The sequence below is a fragment of the Mercenaria mercenaria genome, chromosome 10 (assembly GCF_021730395.1).
Source record: "Mercenaria mercenaria strain notata chromosome 10, MADL_Memer_1, whole genome shotgun sequence".
Classification (NCBI taxonomy): domain Eukaryota; kingdom Metazoa; phylum Mollusca; class Bivalvia; order Venerida; family Veneridae; genus Mercenaria; species Mercenaria mercenaria.
In genome coordinates this window covers 60901054-60924812 of record NC_069370.1, presented here as the reverse complement: position 1 = coordinate 60924812, position 23759 = coordinate 60901054, and the positions used below count along the sequence as shown (strand labels likewise).

At 33.8% G+C, this 23759-nt stretch overlaps 1 protein-coding gene across 2 annotated transcripts; it reads left to right on the top strand.

Moving 5' to 3' along the window:
• The first annotated feature begins 329 nt into the window (after positions 1-329).
• On the top strand, positions 330-17670 carry LOC123561412 (uncharacterized). 2 transcript variants are annotated; one of them, XM_045353762.2, is made up of 6 exons: positions 330-540; positions 10436-10594; positions 10981-11112; positions 12785-12920; positions 13856-13951; positions 16527-17670. In XM_045353762.2, the coding sequence occupies exons 2-6, from the start codon at positions 10460-10462 to the stop codon at positions 16712-16714; spliced, it is 687 nt and encodes a 228-aa protein (XP_045209697.2). In that variant the 5' UTR covers positions 330-540; positions 10436-10459; the 3' UTR covers positions 16715-17670. The 2 variants fall into 2 exon arrangements, with proteins under 2 accessions (XP_045209697.2, XP_045209698.2); XM_045353763.2 differs by having other exon boundaries at positions 337-489.
• Positions 17671-23759: the final 6089 nt, after the last annotated feature.

The following is a 23759-nucleotide window of genomic DNA, read 5'->3' as shown; positions in this document are numbered from 1 at the left end:
TAATCAAATTTATGTTGATTATTGAACTTTACTGAAATATATTTTAGGATTACAGAAATTTTGAAAAATGTTTAAAATAGCACCATATCTAGGGGCATATTAAATTGAAACAAAGCTGGTGACCTAGTATTTTTATTTCATTTTTCAATACATCATAACATGATCTTTTAATACAAAACATTTCATCAAAATCTATTATTGAGAAAAAAATTACGAAACTGTAGCGAGCGTCCTTAATTCAATTGTCTTGGCTTAAGATTTACAAATGTCAATTTATAACTAGATATTGTATTTCAAATTCGGCCAGGCTAATAATGCACATTACCGTAATAGATTAACAAAAGAATACAGTCGAGTTATTTGCGATCCATGGTCATTCGGTTGAAAAAAAAAATAACTAAAGGTGATATTCAAATGTAAAATGATATTGAGATAGTGTAGTGGTGTAATATTTCTGCTATTTGAAGGACTTACATTTTGCAGCACTAGGTAACAATATTTTGCTTCTAAAGGGAATATTATCAGCGTCGCCTGAAGTGGGCAAGTATAATTTTACAAAATCTAACGTTATGTGGAGTCAGCGTTTAATTAGTTTTTTAAAAACTGTGTACTGGGCCTTGAATAAAATCGCGCTAAGAAAACATAATTAAAATTATAAATTTGATAAAGAATATTCTTATTGTTATCACACAGGTCATTTCAATTCAATACTGACAATTCATGGTAAATATTTATAGGTTATTAGAATTATATCGAGAAATATGCATGCGTTCTGCGGCGGAAATATTGCGCGACTAATAGGAGCGCAATATTATTACGCGAAAGAATGAGTGCATATTTCTTGATGCAAATCTAATAATCTTATTATTACATGCGCATTTTCACATAAATTATTATATAAATGATACAGATTTGCTTTTAAGGAGGTAGGTTACCTTGTTACAAGGGTAAATTCAAATTAGTTGAACCGCAGCATCTTTTTGTATTTCGTGTAATATGAAGTTTTAACTGCTAAAATCTCAGTTTCGTTTGTCTCTGTCCCTTCAAGTTCAATTTTTATCCAGGTTTGAAGAACATGACCATCCAAAGGTATTTCATATTGAAAGAAGAAGGAAAATACGGATATTTAACACTTTTCGGTGTATTTTAGTTTCATTGATATCCGTAGAAGTCAACATAATCTATAATTTTACTAGTATGCACGTTAGCTTTCTAAGATAAGCTTAAAATGTATATGTCGCGGGGCTCGTGTTTCCATGGTAACGCATTTTCTCTCAGTTTTAAACAACTATGTATAAAAATAGGGGTTTTCGACGGCTTCAGTGCCATTCTGTTAATGACCAACATGGAATATTTGGGTAATATTATTAGCAAAATACCAAGCACTATACATGGTACACTATTTTTCTTAAAGTTTAAAGTAACCATGGCAACAGAGATGTTTAAAATGGCTTATATCTTGCTTTTTGTCGTAATTTCTTATAAAATAATATTGAATAAGATTATCTTTCTAGTTGATGTAGCTTTAAAACATATTATTTCTAACGTAAGTTATATTTTCGTGTTATCTGCATTTATTCAAACAAATTTCTAAGCTTAGAATACTTACAGCAGTACCCCTCGTCTGGCATTTTTCATGGAAAAATCGTTCAGTATGCTACTATTGTTGAAATGAAAATAAAAAGCCGAAGCTGTGTTTCTTAAATAGACTAGTGTCAACGCTTTTGAATTTTACATTTAGATACATAGGTCACGGGCTTCGTTTCCATGGTAACATCAATTCAATTCAAGAAACCACAATTTTCTACTGAAATTTGAACAATTTTAGATCTTAGTTTTAGTATATAAGTAACAAATTATAAACGGAACCTGTAAAATAGGTATTACAAATCAAACTGCTAGATTTTTTATTTGAAAATGGCCGTAACAAGTAACCTCTCACCCAACTATATTCCAAATAACATTGGTTACCATCATCCATTTTCTTACATTCCGCATAACATTTCAATACAACTACATAAAAGAAGCAAAATATTGATTATTATTCAGAGCAAAAGACTCATAAAAAATATTTCAGCAAATAATGGTTATTTGAAAATAGTTTGAATAAAGAAAATGTACAGAATTACGTACTTTCAAGATAAAAGCTGTTAATTTTGCGCGGTAACTGACACGTAACGTCATGACGTCAATGACGTCATTTTAAGGCAACATTGTTTTGAAGCGTTTCTGCGGCAATTTATTCATTATTTCTGCATTATTAAACCATAAAGCGTCAGATCGAAGACAGGTCTATGATTTGTTTTCAGAAGAATGAATATACAAAGACATTTAGTTTGTCGTAAACGTCGTCGTAAATCGTCACGCTAGCTGCCGGTTGGGCATGCGCACATACAAATATAAAGGTAACCTACCTCCTTAAGCCTGAGGGAAATTGAAAATATCGTCGTAAAAGAACTTTTATACGCGACGACATACATGACACTGACGTCACTTATGACGTCACACAACCGATATGAAATTTGAACGTCAATGTGGAAAAATATTGACGTTACAGTTTCCATTGAAACTTAACGGAATTATCAAATGAGTATGTAATGACAAAAAAAATGCAGGATCAGACTTTCATTGACTCAAAAACTAGTGATACACAACTTTCGCACTTAAACAACATGGAAAAATCTGGCAAAACAATAAGTAATGCTGATTTGATGGCATATATCAAAAAAAAAAATGACATAAAAATTAAATGCATGGATAGCAACCTCCAGGCTCTTGAAAAGCTTGAAAAGAAAGTAGACGAATTCGACAATGAACTAAAAATGATTTTGTGCAAACTACATGACATGAACATAAAACAAAGGATAGAATTAATAGTGTAGAGGAGAAAACGGATTAGTTTGATTTTGCACTCGCGCAGGCTACAAGTAAAGTCACAGCATTTGAAGAACAAAGGATGATTTCCAAAAGGAGATAACGTATCTACTGTCGCAGTAAATGCGGAACAGTCTTGTTGTTGTTGTTTTCAATATACCAGAGGCCCCGTCATAGAAAAGGTGAAATTAGGACAATATGAAAATTGTCCAGGACCTTGTTGAAGAAAATCTTATTCGAAAGGGTGCATCACATGGACAGCAGTATAAATGGCCGCAATCGTAATATAGTAGCTAAGTTCACACTGCACAAGGAGAAAGAACTAGTGCGAAGACAATGGAAAGAACTTGCCGGTACTAAGTACAATTCCCGACACTGCAAGATCTTATCAATGTTTAGTAGAAATAAAGCATTATTATAATGATAGCATGTAAATTCTTTTTGTTCTTTTAAAATTATTGACAAAGTCCGAATTTTTACATATACAACCATTTTTAAACATTTTTTAAAACAAATTATTTGAAAGTTTTAAACACTAATGTCACCGCATGACATTGCCCCCGCGTCTATTTTTTTCACTCCCGTGAAATGAAATATGAATAATGTTTTTTTTTTACAATAATTTTAGAAATAAACAATTTACTGAATCATAACGCCGCTGTCAAAAAGCAAGATTTTTTTATTTGAAATAGAAGTTCCAGTCCTTCTGATTTTAAGTCAATTCACAAATTTAAATATTCGTTATCTTCTGAAATAACCTCGTCCTCTTTTATTATAATTCCAGTTTTTACCAATATTCCAGCCTTTGTTTAGATCACAGTTTCGTTCTTTAACACAATCAATATTCTTAGCTAACTCGGACACAGTTTCTGTCAATTTCTTCAACTGTTCTTCGTGATTCCGTCGTACGGATATGTAATGGTAGAAGTACTGCATAAGTTGATCACTGGCCGATCCTATGAAGCGATTCCCTGTATCTTCATGTAACCAGAGAAGGAGTGTTTATAGATTTTCATCTTGTTTTTTTATATGATTGTCTGACCGCCTCGATGTCTTCTTTCTGAGACCTGTTTTGTTGAGACGCCAGTTTCAATTTCAGCTCTGCTACACTGGACTCCATCTCAGCTGCAGCATTCCTTAGCTTTTCATTTTCTGCGATGAGTACCTCCTTCTCTCTGTTGATCTCGTCAAGGGAATGTCTTACTTTGTCCAGTTCCTCCTGCGTTTGCGTCGCAAATGTGCTAGCATTCAGAGAATTACATTGTCGTTTTCTCGACCCATTACGTTGAAGCAGGGATGTATTCGTAATACAACTAACGAAGAACATGTCGTCTTCCTCATGGAATGAAAATACCAATTCCATTAGTTTCCGGTTTACAAATTCAGTCATTCGTAGCTTGTCCCGTACTTGCTGTTTTGCTGATTTTGTGATGGTGTTTCGTACTCTTTTTGCCGAGCAGGTTCTAGCGAAATGTCTTTGTTTCAAACATTTATTGCACATAGCGGACAGTGCACGACACTTCTCAAATTTATGTGTAAGTCCACATCGTGTACATGTAACACAGTTTTTGGCGTTGTCGTTCCCATATGTCCATTTGATCTGTTCTCGGAAGTCCGGTTTACGTCCACAAATATTCATCTTTTCAATCAAAATTATATCCACCTATTTTGTGAATTCACAAGTTCCAATATTTTACGTGTAGATGCAGTCGCTTTTGTGATGGTACCAAGAAAGTCAAGTAAACATAGAAGCTCCTTGTACCCGGTTTCTAGCACCAAGTGTTACGCTGCGTGTGTAACGTGAAGGTTCTGTGGGGAATTTTAGCTCAAATTCTGTTTTTCGAATACGTATTATTATTTGTTTAGCTTAAGTTCGCTTAATTGAGGAATTAGCAAATTCCAGATTCTGTTTCTTCTTTTATTCAGTTTTTAACAACAATATATGGATGCCAACATAATAACAATAATTTCTATAAACACCCCAGACAATTAAATTAATCAAAACTTTGAAATTATCTAGTCGGATATCTCGACATGAAACACAGAAGTATATGTCCTTCTTATTTCGTAGGTAAAACTCTCTTCTGATTTCTGTTTTCACTGGCTTTTTATGAGGTTCATGGCAACAATGAAATTAACCAATGATATTGCAGGAAACCTATATGTCCCCTAGCAGCAAATCTCGCATACCGCAATACCTAGTGAGATTCTACGTGATTTCACGTGACCAGGTACCTCTGTCCTAGCGTGTCAAAAGATTATTATCTCATAAACAGATATTGAAATTATATAATAAAATGCAATAAGACCACTAACAGAAGTATAATAGCAATTAGTTTGACACTGCAAGATCTTATCAATGTTTAGTAGAAATAAAACATTTTTATAATGATAGCATGTAAATTCTTTTTGTTCTTTTAAAATTATTGACAAAGTCCGAATTTTTACATATACAACCATTTTTAAACATTTTTTAAAGCAAATTATTTGAAAGTTTTAAACACTAATGTCACCGCATGACAGCTATAAAATACCCCTAAAAATTTCTGTAAATATAAAAAAGAGTAGAAAGAATTGGTTCGTAAGAAAAAGAAAACTTATTTAAAACGCAAATGTGCTGAAATTGAGAGATTAAGTTTTTGTAAACCCAAACAATTTTAGAGCCATTTTAAGAAAAAGAAATCTGGTACGCCACAAAATGACATACCTGTTGATGAATTTATGAAATATTTTGAAAATCTGTCAATTAGTATATTTCAGTCTCAAAATGAAGAATCCAATTGAGTTTGCAATTAACATTATTTTAATTCTATTAAGTGATCATTCGGAGAAATAAACGAGCTTATGACATGTGGAGAAAGCTCCAGGCTCAGATTTTCTTTTAAATGAATACTTCACAGAAACAATAGATATTTTGTGTTCCCATCTTTGTGATATTTTCAATGCTATATTACAATCCGTTTTTTCCCGGGAAATGGGCCAAGGGTATAATTGTGCCGGTATTTAAAATAGTGACCCCAAACTTGCAAGTAATTGTAGGGGGATAACCTTAGTAAGCTGTTTATCTAAACCTTTTATTACAAGTTTGGTTAAAAGAATTGAAAGTTTTTGTGATAAATATACAGTTATTTCTGATAGCCAGTTTGCTTTCAGAAAGGGTAAATCGACCGTGGACCCAATTTTCATTTTACAGTCTGTAATACAGCATTACCTCAATAACAATAAACGTTTGTATGTTGGATTTATTGATCTTAAGTCATTTTTGACAGTATATGTAGAAACTCATTATGGCTAAAATGTATAAATGCGGTATCCAAGGTAGAATGTTACGAATTATAACTGATATGTATGATAAAGTAAAATCATGTGCACTTCATATTCTGATTATTTCCAATATGCAGTAGGCTTGAGACAAGGGGAGTTAATTTCGCCGATCCTGTTTGTTCTCTTTGTTCAAGATTTAGCGTCAGTGTATTTACAAGAAGATTTTAATTATGGTTTATTGAAAGATGACATTGTATTGATTTTGTTGCTTTTTGCTGATAATATGGCGATTTTAGGCAAATCGCCAGAGGATTTACAGAATAGCCTTGTTTTAATATATACATACTGCAATTACTGGGGCCTTGAGGTAAACACTTTGAAAACAAAAATCGTTGTCTTTAGCAGTTTATGAAAAGAGGCAGAACGTCTGCACGAGAGGTGGCTATATAATGGCAATCCTATTGAAGTTGTAGATAATTATAACTACTGTTTTGAACTATACTGGTAATTTTGCATCAACTATAGAGCATTTGATTGGCAAACCTTTAAAGGCTCTTAATTTGCTAACGCATAATTGTAAAGATTTCGATCTTAAGCCTAAGTTATTGTGTCAATTGTTTGACTCATTTGTAGGATCTATTTTGTCATACCCCTCAGAGATATGGGGCAATACGAAATCTAAGGAAATTGAACGTATTGACATGAAATTTTGCAAACGAATTTTAAATGTAGTACGTGTAATGCGAATATACATGGCGAATTGGGACGATTTCACCTATGTATAAACAGATATCGTAGAATAATTAAATATTGATGTAAATTAATGAATACAGACAATATAATACTGAAATCTATTTATGAGCTAAATGTGTCTGATTGTCAAAAAGGCCTGAAAAACTGGGTAACGAATGTTAAGAATATGTTAGATATGTATGGTTTAACAGAATATTCTACTAGCTGGGATAGAATAGACTGTAAACTATTTCCAGAAATGTTTAAACGTAGAGTTATAGATAATTATACACAGGTGTGGCACGGTTCTGTAGAAAATAGTTTAATCTTAGATTTGTATTAAAATTGTAAAAAAAAAAAAACAAAAAAAAACAATAGCGTATGAATATTATCTTGATGTAATGCCTAAAAGTCTTAGATTCAATATAGCAAGAATCAGAGTATCCGCAAACGCTCTTAGAATCCAAACCGGTGGATATGGTCAAAACAGAATACCACGCAACGAAAGATACTTTATATGTTGTGGAACATTAGATATTGAAGACGAATATCATAAGAAATATTACTACAATAGGCCATCAATGATGAAATTTATCGAACTGCTTACTACAAATAAAAGGAACGTTTTATTGTAAATATATTAAAGGATCCATTGAAATAAAAAAAAAATGCTATTATGAATGCTAATGGTTAATTATAGCTTTGTGCCTAATATAATATAAAGTTCCAGTTATATAACAGATGTTACGGTAAAGCCTTTGCCGGGTTGTCAACCTACACCCGCGGTGGACACCGCCGTGGGGTAGGGGGCACTCATGTGTTGCTCACTGCGCAACACCACAGGGTGTGCTGCCATGAAGATGGTCTGAATGTGACTCTCTCCTGGCGGCTTGACACTTCAGCATAATGGTGGTACATACGGTTCGTTAAATACAATTTTCTCAATTCATTTGTCAATTATGCATTTCGACCAATATTGTTATTTATGTTTGATATAACCTTTGTGCAATTTACTGTACTTGGTATTCTTAAATGTATACGGTTAACCTGTCATATATATTTCGGTGCAGGCTAAAATTGATTGGCCGCGTTTAGGTACTGCAGAGTTTAGATACTTTTTTATAATATCGAATGTGTTATTCATCCTCAACACAACACACCTCAACTTACACTTTCAGATGTGTTAACATGTATGGTTATGGCGTTGATTTATAACAATAACTCTTGGGCTAATGTTTCCTTCTAAATAATCAAATAATTATAAGCGATAGTATTGTATACAGGGTTGTCAAATTATCTCTGTTTTATTGTTTTATGCTTTTGTTCATAATTACTAAATGTATACAGTTCAACAACTTATGAATGACAAATACATCGATTTTAACGGTACAATGAAAACCAATCTATTTATATAAAGTTTGATCAAAGGAAATCGCATAACTTGAGTCGATACTGACATATATATAATCCACTAAATAGACGTTTTGTTGTTTTGCCAATATCTTAAACCTTACCTAAATAATGTCTTTAATTTTGCAGGGTAAGGGAACGTATATCATTTTTTGTCATACTTCAATTAATTTGAATGAATTTAAACCATATTGCTAACTTCTTTTCATTATTGACTAAATTACAGATATTATCTTACGAATATGAACAAAATGAGCTGTTATCTGTGACATAGAATGATATTATTTGACACGAAACTTGTCTAGTATGTCCTAGTATGTTCAAACTAAGCTCTTTGTCATCAAAATTGAGGTAATTTAGGTAATTTAACCCCTGAAAATGAAGAAAACGTGTAAATAAATTATGTGTCGATGTTTGTGTCGATGTTTTTTGTCGAGCTTTTGTTGCGTCGGCATTTTGTCGTGTCGGCGTTTTGTCGTGTCGATGTTTTGTCTGTCGATGTTTTGTCGCGCTCCCAGTATAATACTGCCTACGTAACTGTATTGTCTTCTTGTATTTAATTTTGATAATCTGCGTGTTTATATTCTGTATACTAGTTATAATTGCTGAAATAAAACGAGATTGTCACACATTTAAATCATTGAATCCCCTTTTCCTACATGCATTGTGTCTTAATACAAACGTTTACACCTTTCCGTAAACGAGCGACTGCAACAACGGACATGCCCGAAGGTGATACGGAAATCGATAACATCTTGATCAAATGAGAAAAAAACACAAACTACAAGCTTAAATATTTTATTTTGCATGATTATATATTTAAAATAATAATATGAACAATAAACAGGAATATTATACGAACCTTAAAATATTAGCAAGCAGTGTAACTAGTGCAAACTCTCAAGAGTATTTATTTGCAAAAGTTCGAAGAAAACATCATCAAATGAAAATGTACATGAAAATGCTTGGACAAATTAATGCGCGGACATGAATTAGCGCACGTGCGATAGCGCTAAAAGCGCTGTTATTAGTACACCGCTAAAAATGTAAGCCTACAGTAAGTGACTGGTTTCTATGATATTTATGATAATAATGATATGCTTTATGTAAAATTGTTGATACAATGCGGTTTAATATGAATAACAAATATCAAATACGTTTTTCTCTTGATCTTGGTATACCGTACTTTCTTTTGTTTAGAATATTTGTAAAGTTTTCACATTTTAATGAAGTCGAAGACATGACAAACTTATATCCATTCAGAAATTATGGATTATCATTAATACAAATAATTGCAACTTCCTAAAACGGATCCGTAATTTCAGATATTTGCAGCCATTGCAATAACACCACGCCTTTAATATGATGGGACACGGGAGCTCTGCCTTTTAGGTAGCACAACATTTCATATTAGATAATAGATAAACAAACAATTTTGTTGGCGGAGTGAGGATGGTGCTTTTTAAATTTACTTATTGGTACGACAAAACCAAGAAAAACAGTAACCATTGATGTTTCCTTATGTATAATGATCGATAACCGAGATAATCCGATACAAATATGTTGAATTAATTCAATCAGTGTAGGTGTTATCTAAATAAAAGATAAAAGACCACTTAATTACCAAATACCTGAAAACTACCAATTTGTTCTTTTGAATAAATATTTTAAACAATATTTAATTATTCCGGTACATTACTCTTTCTTGATTGGGGAAAAAGGCACATACTGTCATATAATGGTACTCGTCGCTCGTACTCGATCGACTGAGCTTGCACCTTCTATTCTCAAGCAGTACAAATAACTAAGTCAATCTCCCTACTTCAACAGGTAACCTGGAGAAGCAATGAAATTTATGAGCGTTTCGGATTCATGTCACGTATTTTTTTTCAAAATTATTAATTCCTTTGTTTAGTTTTAGCCTTCGTCACGACACTTAATATTCCAGACTTTGAAAAACTGATCCAGTAATATTCTTTTAATTGTAATACATTGTATGTAAATTAAATTTGATAAAATATGGTTTATCCAAACAAAAGTATATCATGTATAATCTTTACACAATCTAGTCATTTGTAACTTGAAGATAAATTAAGATATTTTATAGTAGATTCTGGTTAATTTTTTATTTAGATTGCTTCAACTCTTTTAACAGATTCTGCTTTAACGACCAATCAGTATGGCAGAAACCAAAACTGATATTGAATCAGCAAAGTCACTTGCCTTTGCACACAGGAAAGCCACTGCAAACGCTGACGTATCGTACGAACAGTCACAGCAAGCGTATAATGTTTGGGCCGGACTATACGAACAGGTTGTATTTTGATAAAATAATGTTATGTTAATGTAGAGATAACTAATTTTGATTTGATGCCTATTTTCAATAATTTTTCGGTTATGTTAAAAGAGTACGTTAACGTAAGTAGTGATATAGTACTAACTGCACTTTACCAGTTACCCCTTTCAGAAAATTTTCTCTCTTTATTGCTGTGGGACTACCACCCGACAGCCAGTTTTTCTTTTTTGTTATTGAATAGGTAATTGTTACAGTTCACTTAATTAATTGTAACAAGCACATCTTGCCTTTTTAAACCCAAGCAGGAAGTGACCTGATTATATTTCCAATTTTAACGTTCCTAAAAAACATTAAAACATATTGTTTCCTAATAAGCGCTTCTAAAATAACCATTATTTGAATAGACGCTGTCGTCATTAGGTCGCACTGCCCACGTGCGAACAGCAGAGTGCGCAGCAAATAGTTTCCCACGAGAATCTCGTGATGGGGTTAGAATACTTGATGTTGGAGCAGGCACTGGCATGGTCGGAAAAGAGGTAAGGTTCTGTTGTTGTAATATTGTGTATAATTATTTCTCATTAAACAGAGATAAAAGTTTTCTCAAGCTATAAAGGAACATTCTATAATCAAAGAGCTGAAAACTCCAAAGCAGGTAAATGTTGTTGATGTCGCGTAAATATGAGACACATATGAATAGCAGTCTGGGCTAGCTCTAAGTTGGGTACTTCTTGTAGAAATTGGTTTTTCCATGTCAAGAAAAAGTTTGAGGAATCTCAAATTGATTACAATATTTCTGAATATGTACCTAAGAAATATGTCATTGACAAGATCACTAAAAATGTTGAAGAAAATTACCTAAGAGCTTGGTTTACTGGTATAAATAGAATAGAAAGTGCTAGTGGTAGAGGCCGAAATAAGCTCAGAACTTATTGTACACTGAAACCTGAATACAAAGTTGAAGAATATTGTCAACTTATTATGCCTATTTCACATAGATCTGCATTGTGTAAATTCAGATGTGGGGTAGCTCCCATCCGTCTTGAGACGGGCAGATATGAAGGGTTACAAGTTGAAAATAGAACCTGTCCTTTTCTTTGTAATACGGTTGAGGATGAATACATGTCTTACTGAATTGTAACTTATATGAAGATTTAAGGAAACCCTTAATTTTGAAGGCAATTTCCAGTAACTCAAATTTTGAATCTTTGTCTGATCTTGAAAAGCTTAAATTTGTGTTAACAAACCCAGCATTATTGAGATTAAGTGCAAAAACCTGCTGTGCAATACTTGATCGAAGATGTCAATTTCTTAATAAATGACATGTATATAGTAAAATTACTAAGTAATTTTTAAATGTCAAACTATTTTAGGCCAGTGTAAATTTATCCATTGTTTAAAAGTATTGATGATATTTATCTATCACTCAAAATGCTCTCGTTAATCTAACATATGTTTGGTCTGACCAAACATGTTCCATTATTTTATACCATTTTGTAATGTTGAGCTTATTGCCATAGTATTAATAATTCAGTGTTTTAAGTAAATAGATTTTAAGGCAGCTTTTAAACTAAGATTAACAAGGGTATTTTGAATTTTATCTGTTTGATATGTATATATCAAGTAGTTTCATATTGCAGCTGATACTCTATAACTCGAAGTCGGTTGGACCAATGTAAACACTTTGACTTTAAATAGTCGTGGTTCGATTTAAACATTTTCAATTTAAACAAAGTCAGATTGGAATAAATTTAGATTGACACTGAAAGATATGTTCGACTTAAGTGGGAGTTCAACATAAGCGAGTTCGGGTTATCGAGTTTGGACTGTATTTGTGTGCTATTCATTGTACTATGTAAAATGTTTTAATAATTGTCTGTTACAAATCTTTAATAGATTGGCTATGCATGTATGTTTCATGTAAAATGATTGTTTTATGTATGTAAACATGTATAGAACGGACAATAAACTTTGAAAAACTATGATGAAGTTAATTGACACATAATTATGTTCATGAATATGATAGGTTTATAAGAGTTTCTGGTCGAATGACTTTCTAAGCTATCGTAAGACGTATCTGAATTAGGTCCTATAAGAACTGCACGTGCTTTTTCAATTTTAAGGAAGGCGTGTAAAATCCAGACGAAACCGTTTTACTTGTCATTTATTTATTATTCACAATTAAATATCGTTAATGATGTAACATTTTAGTTAAAACAGCTGGAATTTTCTCACGTTGATGCTCTTGAACCAAATGAAGTTATGCTAGACAAAGCTAGAAAACGTGGTATTTATGAAAACTATTATGTTGAGTACCTGACAGAAGAACCATCCTCTATTCCGGAAGGTAGGTCTACCTGTTCTCTTCACCTAGTTTTCTGTTATATTAGACAAATACACCATTCCCTGAAATATCTTGTCACGGAAGATGGGAGGGCATTTAGGTCTTAGAAAGCTCTGTGCTGTGATGATCCCTCATTTATTGATAGGCTAGATTGCAATGTCCAGACACCTACCTAAGCAATTCAAAACTTGCAGCGGTAGAAAACCAACAAATTTTTCTAGCAGCAGAAGAAACTTGAGTGTTTATGTTTGAACTCATAAGACGACCTGATATAACAAGCAATGGATGATGAAAAAAGCTCTTAAATAGTAAAACGTCAGAAAAGTGCCAAAAAGTATTGTTTATAATTTTATTAAATTCTGACTTGTGGTCCAAATGTGCAAATTACTTGTCAAGCAGGAACATCTATTAAGTACTACTAATTTCTAAATGAATCCATCAAGAAAAGGCGCCCAAGTTCTGGTTTGAAGGACATTCTCCTATCTCACGACAATGCTCCAGCCCATAAAAGTAGTATCATCATCAATTTTCTGCACAACAAACGGTAAAAGAGACCCATCATATTCTCCATATTTAAGTTCATGTTTTCTATCTCCAAGCCTCCAGAAAATGTTGTCTGTGCGAAGATATAACGGTAAAAGTACCCCCATCAGTGCTTGAAACAGATACAGACTATTCTTACTCTTTAAGACAAGTAATATCGCGACTATTAAAATACACTAATGTAAAAGGAGAATACTTTGGTGTTATTTAGGTAGATTTTCGTTTACATTTTTGTAGTCCAGTAACAGAATCTTTTTAACCACCATCGTAAATGTCAAAAGTCTACGTAAATCAAATCTAATTTTCTTGTTGCTTCAACGTACGCATTTTGATGCTATATGGATGCCTTGCGTTTCACCGAAGTGTAATTAATTAAATACGATAATCATTTTCAGATTCGTATGATGCAGTAACTGGATGCGGAATCTTTGCAGAATCTGCACACGTTCCTTTCGGAGCATTAGATGAAATGATTCGTGTTGTTAAGTCAGGTTTGTTTGATATCATGTATATGTAATACAACTAGACATAGCTGGGCTTTGATCATCATTTTGATTTAACCTATATTTTCCACACACGTTTGAAACCATGGTAAATGCTATATCGTATTGTTAGATTATTAGAAATCGTGCTGTGTAACATGTTGTGTCATAAATTGCTTGTAGGCCTGTGGGCTTATATGTAAATTGGCCGCTGAACTCGAATTTCCCGTGACGAAGACACTTAAAGCCAGTGGTTCTTTCCAGGTGCCCGCACATTCCTGAAACAATTACTGGATGAAAATCTGGAGTCTCCCCCCATCACCAAAAGCTGGAAAAAAAATGCCATATGACCTAAATTCTGTGAAGGCGACTCTAAACCTAATATCAAACGAATTGTTTTTGTATAAATGGGAAAAGATGGAAGCAACCGGCAAAAGGCTAACATTAAGCAAGTACCTCCTATTACCTTTCAAAGGGATATGCTGGTGAAATAGTGGATACATTTAAAGCCGGATGTGTTTCCCAATATGTAAATGAAATTTTTAAGACACAGCACGAAAAAGATCTTTAAAGTTATATCAGCTTTCGGTATGTTGACATACGTAATGTTAAAGCGTTAAATCAGGGGCTTCATTCATCAAGTGGTTAATAAAGTCGTTGACTTATAATCACTTGCCCCTCACCGATGGTGGTTTGAAACCTCGCTTTTGGTATGAATTTTGTCAAGTGAGGAAGCGATCCAGCTGGCCTACGGAAGGTCGGTATTTTTCCCCTAACGCCTGTCCATAACTGAAACAATGAGGTCTTCCTCCACCGTTGAATGCTGGAACATCCGCTACATAACTTTGTGTCAGTGTTTATAAGCTCTACAAAAATCGTAATGACATTAAAAGTATTGTAATTAATGCACCTGTGGGTAGGCAATGGAATACACCCAACTCTTTAAAAATTGTTTTAAGTATAGAAATGATGTTTCTTACGGTTTAATGCTCCCCGAAATGGGAAGCCAATATGTCGCCACTTCGTCCGTCCGCCTTTTCGTCCGTCTGTCCCGCAATTCTTTTCGGAGTTTTCTCTGCAACTAATCGCTGGAATTAAACGAAACTTCATGGGAAGCTTCAATGCAAAGAGGAGATGCGCATCCATCTTCATATTCAAGTCAATACATCCTTTCATGTGAGGAAGCCATCCAGTTTGCATATGGAAGGCTGATGGGTCTATCAAGTTGCCTTATCTTCTTTCATCGAACAACAGAGATGTGCTTCTAAAATAACTTACTTGAAGTAATCATCACCACTCACTATTACTTCTTGTTCGTTATGATTAAAATTTGAAATATTCATGTACATTGTATGGAAAAAAAAGTACTTCAACATTTTCATCATACTTTCCTAAGCCACATAAAAATGTACTTTGTTGTCTTTTACGACACGTGCACATATAAATTATGGGCTTTTATATGAAAACATTTTAGTCCCTCTGACAAATATCTAACTACTAGCTCATTTGGCTGACTACTTGGAATGTGTGGCATAAAAGCACTATATAAAATGTGTTGTAGTTAAGGCATATGTGCCCTATTTCACCTGCAATTAAAATGAATGATCAAAGAAACACGCTTATATTGTGTTATTGCTAAAGCAGTTTAGTAACGCCAAGTGAAATGCAGTTTTTGCAGAGAAAAGTCGTGGGGGTTGTGTACAATAATTCTTATGAATAAAACTAATATTTTTACATTTTATGCTATTTTGTAGTAAACGATAGCAGAGAAAAAATATCCATGAAAGATGAACAATCCGTTTGACAAGTGTTACCGTAGAACATTTTGAAACCACATTCTTTCGATTCGGAGCAAACGTAAACAAATAGTCTAGTCAATACATCTGAAGATTGGCAAAGAGTTTCGCAATGAGTATGCATGGACATAAAGATAAACTAATCGCAATTACAACAAGTATGGTCCAATGGCGATTTTTCTCAGCAAAATTGCATTCCATAAACTTGTTTTTTTCTAATTTACGGAGTAAAACAGTATATCTGATCTTTTTCACGACAGAATACCTAAAAACATCCCTTTAACTTTTTCATTGCTAAATTTCTAACATAGACTGGTCTATCATTCAGTTTGGGCAGTACCATTATTCGAATGAATGTTCATTGACAATTTACTGACTGGATAGCAATCTAGTCGCAAAACCAGAATCACTTGCCACCAGCAGGCTTTAATTAAGGTTAAAGCTACCAGCGCAAAAACAGGATGATTTTGTTTTCGACATGTTCATTTCCATCATGTTTGGCATAAAATGTATCTACAATATTTAAAAATGACATAATGAGTGACACTAAGAGTTCATTTTGGTAAAAAAGCAAGAAGAATTTAGATTTTCTTCATTGTTTCAAAAGCTCGCCACTTCGGCACAATAGTTTTAGTCATGTATTAAGACAAATTGCAAATATTATATCAATGAGTTTGTATCGCTGGTCACTTTCACGGCATCCTCATTTTATCATTTTAAAAGAAAGACATGTTCGTGTCGCTTTAAATTTTAGTGTCATTAGCATCTTATTCAACGATCTGTTTCAGGTGGTTATATAATTTTGAGTGCTCGATCCGCTTTTGTGGGTGGGACTGAAGAGGGCAAAAAGCTGGAGACTGTTATGGAGAAGTTGGAAAAGAACAAAAAATGGAAGAAAGTAACCGAAGACAGATTATCCGACTATACTAAGAATATAAAAGAGAGTGGAATAATTTGGAAATTCCAAGTAATGTAACACACAGTAATCAAACAAAGAAAGCAGCAAAATTGGTTGCATATAGACGTATTTTTTGTGTGTGTGGGACGGAGGTTACGTACGTTATTTATCTTTTCTGACAGCCTTTTGTTACCTGCGGCCGCAGGTATATTGGAATGCAACGAGTTGTGTAGCACATGGGGGCTGGGTAATTTCACGTGACTTTTTACCGATATGCGATTGGCTTATCGCATTTATGGAACGCCGTTTTTGCAATATAGCTGGCACTATATATGATATATAGAGAAATGTTTGTGACCTGAATTCCTCATTCATTATTTCATATACTTTATTCAAACTTTCAGCAATGATCAGTATTGATACCTAGTTGTACATAAGGGATTTTTTTGCATTGCTCTTTAATTTCTTGGATTATGGTCCTGTGTTGTCTTCAATGCTCTATATGTCAAAGAAGTCCGGATGAAAGCATGAATCACATTTGTGATAGCTCTAGTAAAGTGTTTCAATAGTCATGGGCCAGTTAAGATAAAAGTTATGTTATACATGAAAGAGGAATATAGTTATTTTGCTCAAAACAAAAACTTTCAGAATTAAGAAACACATATTTCATAGATCTACTTGCCACATTAAAGCGTAATGGTATAATAAAAAAGGCACCTTATTCACCAATAAGTTACTTTTTAGGCCGAGTTGTCACTCAAACATGCAAAAAAAATTCTGGTCTGTATAACTTCTGGCCGCAGGAGTTCTTTCGGCTTGTCTGTCATCTAGGACAAGGATTAAAACATTTCGTATTGATATTAATATTTGGACTCGATATCCTAAGCAATATAACTAAACTACTTATATTAGGATAAAGTAATTATTTTATTAAAATGATTTTTCAACACATGCTGTTGGGATACAATTTTTATAATAAAACAAAAGTATACTTCTAAATTCTACAGAATGGTCAATAAATGAAGGTTACAACACACGAAATAGTTGTTTTTCTTTATTCTATATAAGATTGACATATTTCCAATGGCCGCAGCACATATCATTTTCTTGAAGAATATTGTCAGTGATCAATAAAAATCGAAAGGAAAGTGGGGTTCATGTTTGATGCAAAAAAACAACACATTTTCAGTTAAACATCAGCTAAAAAATGAGACCCCAAAGTGTAGTGGTGGTGTATTTGAACCCGCCATTATGCGACTGCCATTTGTTTCACGTCATTTTGCTATTTAGTGTCTGTATGCCTGAAATCACCATTTATTCGATATACAAATCCACTCAAAAGCGTATTTTACATATTGGTTAAAACATATTTTTATTTCCTACTATGTACATTTTAAATAATAAGTTACGTACATGAATTTGGATTGTACTGGAAGCCAGAAGGCTTAATAAAGTCCTCTCCATATATATAATCAATTTATACAGAATCCTGGTGATATTGAACTTCTAACAAAGCACCGCCTTGTGGATGCAGACGCTCCCTACAGCTGAAATATACCTCTCCAGAACAACAACCTCTACATAACAGTCAATAATTGTATCTCCCAATATTTGGCTTGCAAAAAAAACAATGTAAAGTTACGGTAGTTGCTGTGCAGAGTCAGCTTTTAATGGCGGATAACTGCTCCAAGTTTTAAAGCAATGGCTTTGACCGTTAAGGAGAAAAATTGACCTAAACGCAAAACTTAACCAAGAAATCTGATATTTTCTAAGTCCAAAAGGGGCCATAATTCTTGCAAAAAGCAGGATGGAGTTATGTTTCTTGCTGTACAGAGTCAGCTTTTGATAGTGAACAAGTGTTGCAAGTTTTAAAGCAATAGCTTTGATAGTTTAGGAGTAAAGTTGACCTAAACATAAAACTTAACCGAGATATTTGATATTTTCTAAGTCCAAAAGCGGCCATAATTTTTTCAAAAAGCAGGATGGAGTTTTGTTTCTTGCTGTACAGAGTCAGCTATTGATGGTGAATAAGTGTTGCAAGTTTTAAAACAATAGCTTTAACAGTTTAGGAGAAAAGCTGACCTAAACATAAAACTTGACCAGGCAACGCCGACGCTGATCAAGTGATGACAATAACTCATCATTTTTTTTAAATAAGAGCTGTCGGAGGACAGCAACGCTCGACTATTCAACAGCCTTGTCAACTGAATGAATAAAAAAGTAGTAAAAGGGGCATAATTTTGTAAAAATGCGAAACAGGGTTATGAAACCTGCACAGTGTTTATCAGCTCATGACAATGGACAACTGGGTGAAGTTGCAATCCATTCCCATGTGGGTACTGAGATGCCAGCTTACATACAAAACCTTAATAAAAAAACTACTAAGCCAAAAAAAAGGGCACAATTTTGTAAAAATGCTAAGTAGAGTTATGGAACGTGATAATTCATGTCAGATAATAACAGTGAACAAGTGTCTGAAGTTTCGTGTGAAGCTTCAAACCATTCCTATTAGTGGATACTGAGATACCAGCTTACATACAAAAACTTAACCAAAACCTGCTAAGTCAAAAAAGGGCATAATTAAAACAAAAATTGCAAAGCGGAGTTATGGGACCTGCACAGTGCATGTCAGAATATCACAGTGAATAAGTGAGTGAAGATTAAATCCATTCCCATTAGTGGATACTGAGATACCAGCTTAAATACAAAACCAAGTCGAAAAGGGGTCATAATTTTGTAAAAAAGCAAAATAGAATTATGGAACATGTGCAATGTAAAATAGAGAAAAGTGGAAACTTCACAGGTCGCTCAACACGACAAAAACGAAAATGTTGCAGGCTCGGTTTGATTGAGCCTGTTCATGGACAGTAGTGGAAATGCATGCTACCGTCCACGCCCTCTAGCCCCGGGTTGAGCAGAACTCAACATTTATACATGCTAAAAGTACAAAAAGCAATTTAGAGACATCCGCAGATGTACTCAAACGGCGATGAACATGGAACCTTCGATGATACACGTGTTGGGGCGTGTAATTCCATGAAGAGCGGCGTTTGGTCCCCAGATAAAATAAAGGGTTTGCCCCAAACGAGAAAACAATGGGCAGAACTAAACAAACTGGAATTTAGGAAGGGGATCTGAGGTTATCAGTTTATCACAGTAAATAAGTGTGTGAAGTTTCAATCCATTCCCACAAGTGGTTACTGAGATACCAGCTTATATACAAGAACTTAACCAAATCGGGACGCGGACGCCGACGCACAGGTGAGTCCAATAGTTCTACCATTCTTTGAAAAGTCGAGCTAGAAATCAGATGAGCTAAAAAGGAAATGCTCTTGAGTTTGCTCTAAGTTACTGAGAAAAAAAACATTAACCACTTATTTTTCATGGTAATATGTTGCCATGACAAATGCACCTAGATATAAAATTTATTCAATTCTTCTAAATGAACTTCAAGCATACATATAGCATAAAGAATATATAAGTATTTATACATAAAACAATATGAGCATAAAAAGCACCACAAGCACTCTCTTACAAATCTTGAAATATTGGCAGCTGTCCCTTAATTTAAAACAAAAATCACAAATCGTGGATTGTTTCTGGCGCCAAGGTGCCAAGTGTGGTGGTGTCTATCTATTTTATGTGTTTCTTTAAAACGTCTTCCTCATCCATAGGCGATTCTCTTCATAAGCCCTGGCTGGAGTGTTGATGCTTTAAGATTTAGGATCTGAAAAAGCCATAAAAACTAATTTTATACCAAATATTATCTGCAAGAAGTTTCGGTACTTATTATTTACAATTCATCTTTAGGTATATAGATTCTAGTTCTTATGAATTTTAACATTTTTCTTAAAACAGTACGGTCATATTTTCAAAGGTAATTCCTACTGTGTACCTTTTTATCAAATTTTAAACAGATATATTATGACCAAACTGAATGTGAATTTGTGGTTTGTTCGCATTCTTGACAGCCTTTTGCAATTTCATGAGTTTAAATCTAAAGATTACTAATAAACTATCTAAATTTTTTTATCTTGTTGTTTAGTTTCTGTTCAATGCTGCTTTCGACAGTGAATAGTTTATTAATAAGCACATAAATGTCTAAATACAATGTATGTGTTTCTGAATTTCAAAGACAAAATGCTTTATTTCTCACGTAAATAACTGCATAGATACGCTTCACAATCACACAAAACAAAGATAAATATCGATTAACAAGAGGGCCAAGATGGCCCTAGGTCTCTCACCTGAGAAACACACCATAACACACCATAACAGTGTAAACATGTTTAACCTAGTGATTTCATGGAAAAAAATATTCTGACCAATTATCATTAAAATTGGAGCAAAACCCTTGAGTATAAACAAGTATTTTCTTTGATTTGACCTAGTGACCTAGTTTTTGACCCTAGATGACCCATATTCGAACTTGACCTAGATTCCATCAAGGCTATCATTCTGACCAAATTTCATGAAGATCAATTGATAAATACAGCCTCTATTGCATACACAAGGTTTTTCTTTGATTTGACCTAGTGACCTAGTTTTTGAACCCAGATGACCCATTTTCAAACTCGGCCTAGATCATTCTGACCAAATTTCATGAAGATCAGTTGAAAAATACAGCCTCTATCGTATACACAAGCTAAATGTTAACGGACGACAGACGACGGACGCCGGACATCGAGTGATCAGAAAAACCCACCTGAGCATTTTTCAGGTGAGCTAAAGACACATTTTCCATGAAAGGCAGCCCCAAATTGTAACCCTATTATCAGTGTATGGATGTTTGCAAGGATGTGTACGTAATTACTATACAGAACATATACATAAAAATACATAATCAATGTAAAATCTAATTATTGACAACAATATTGATACCATCAAATAAAAGAACAACATAATTAAGAAATTAAACTGATAGATACATTAATTCAAAATGAAAAAGGAACATTGAATGTGTAATGATGTTTCAGATGATTTCTTGGTTGACAAAAGTAAGAGAAAAATGTTAGAATCAATACTTAAGACCAAGTTTGGTACCCATGAAAAAAGTCTAGGGAGGGGTGCATGGTAGACATCATTGCCCCCCCCCCCCCCCCCCCCCCCACACACACACTTCCTTGTACATTTTTTTCATAGGTATCAAATTGTTCGGCAGGACCAACTCTTTCAAAATAAAAAATGCCCCCCCCCCCACACACACACTTCCTTGTACATTTTTTTTCATAGGTATCAAATTGTTCGGCAGGACCAACTCTTTCAAAATAAAAAATGTTCCCATGAAAAAACTCTTTTAAACTATATGATTTCACTGTTTCCATGGCAACCGTTCATTTAAAAAGAAATACAAGTTTCAAATCAATTTAAATGTACCAAACAGCTTTGATCTGGTCTTAAAGTCTCTCTGTGTTTTTTAATATCTTATTTTGTTACTCTTATGGTATTTGTTACTCAAAACAGGATGTGCTCAGCTATTTTGCATACAATGAACCTGTGTCACAAACAACGAATAAAATTCTGAGACTACTAAAGCTGAATAAAATGATATAATTAATTGTTATCAATGAAATAACAATTTTTATGTGGTCTATAATGTTCGCAGACATAGAGTTAATACTTTATTGAAAAGTAAAAATGTAACATACATTACACATGTTACGTTACCATTTCAACAACCTTGTTTTATTGCATCAGTTAGTTAGAAAATATTCCAGAAACATATTTGATATTACTTATTTTGTACTATAATAATACAATATGCTTCTTTACTTGTCAGACAGTGTGATTTTTTCCATAACATACTTTAAAATACGTTACCACTACCATTGCTTTTTTAAAAGATATTTAAGAAGAAATTGAAGCCGAAATTGTCACATACTGATTTATTTAAACTGTTACCGGTAAGATTTAAGCAGGTTTTCTTCTGTTATTTCAGAAATTGCCTAAAATATATATTGCAGCATCCATGTAACTATAGTTTTAGATGGAATTTCAATAAAACATACAATAATATCCATCTGTGCGTTCATAATATTATGACCATACAGCGCTCTGTCTTACGGACAGCTCTTGTTAATTTTATGTTTGGTCCTCAAGACAAATTTCATACTAATATCCGAGCATTAACAAAGAATGCCATCAGAAGGCAGATTTTCCTACGATATTGGCACACTATAATACTTATAACAGGCTCCATTCCAATTGTCATGATTCTTTGTCCATTTTGTCATAATGTCATCTACGAACATTTGAACTGGGACAACAGTTGATGATTCCTGCTTTTCAATGCAAGTGCTAACCAAACTGGAGCCGTTTTTATAAGATTGAAAGAGGAGACCAATCTTAGAATGCTACTTTTCTAATACTTTATTTCAGAAATGTGCCCAGAAACAGTCTTCCAGAAGCTGGAATTTTAAGACTTGTCTCCAAACTCTGATTTATAACCTTGGACGGTCAACATATACATGTATATTTATCGGACGTCAATTCTACATGACTTCACAATATCATCGTCATTTTAAAACCCAGGAATGGTGAAAATTAAATGTGAGACAAGTTCTGTTTTTTAAACGTATATGTTAACTTCGAACAACCACATTTTAACAACTGTTTGATTCGGGATCCGTAACAATAGTGATTCATTCTATTAATAACAAGAAGATGCTTTTGAAGAAAAGCGCATGTCTCCCCAAGTGCATAGCCGTAATAGGCAAAAAGTTAATAGGGGACAGGAGTGAAAATCAAAGAGACACTGATAGTCGGCTGCAACAGAAATCTATACTTGGCATGTCCAATCATCCTATGAAGTTTCAACATTCTGGGTCAAGTGGTTCGGAAACCGTTTTCCATGTTCAGGCCCCTGTGACCTTGACCTTTGATCGAGGGACCCCAAAATAATTAGGGGTCATCTACGCTGCAAGTTCAACATTCTGGGTCAAGTGGTTCTCAAGCTATTGATTGTAAAGATATTTTCCATGTTCAGGCCCCTGTGACCTTGACATTAGCTCAAGTGACACGCAAAACGGTAAGAGTCATCTACTCTGTAAGTCCTATCATCCTATGAAGTTTGACGGTTCTGGTTCAAATGATTCTCAAGTTATTGATGGGAAACTGTTTTCCA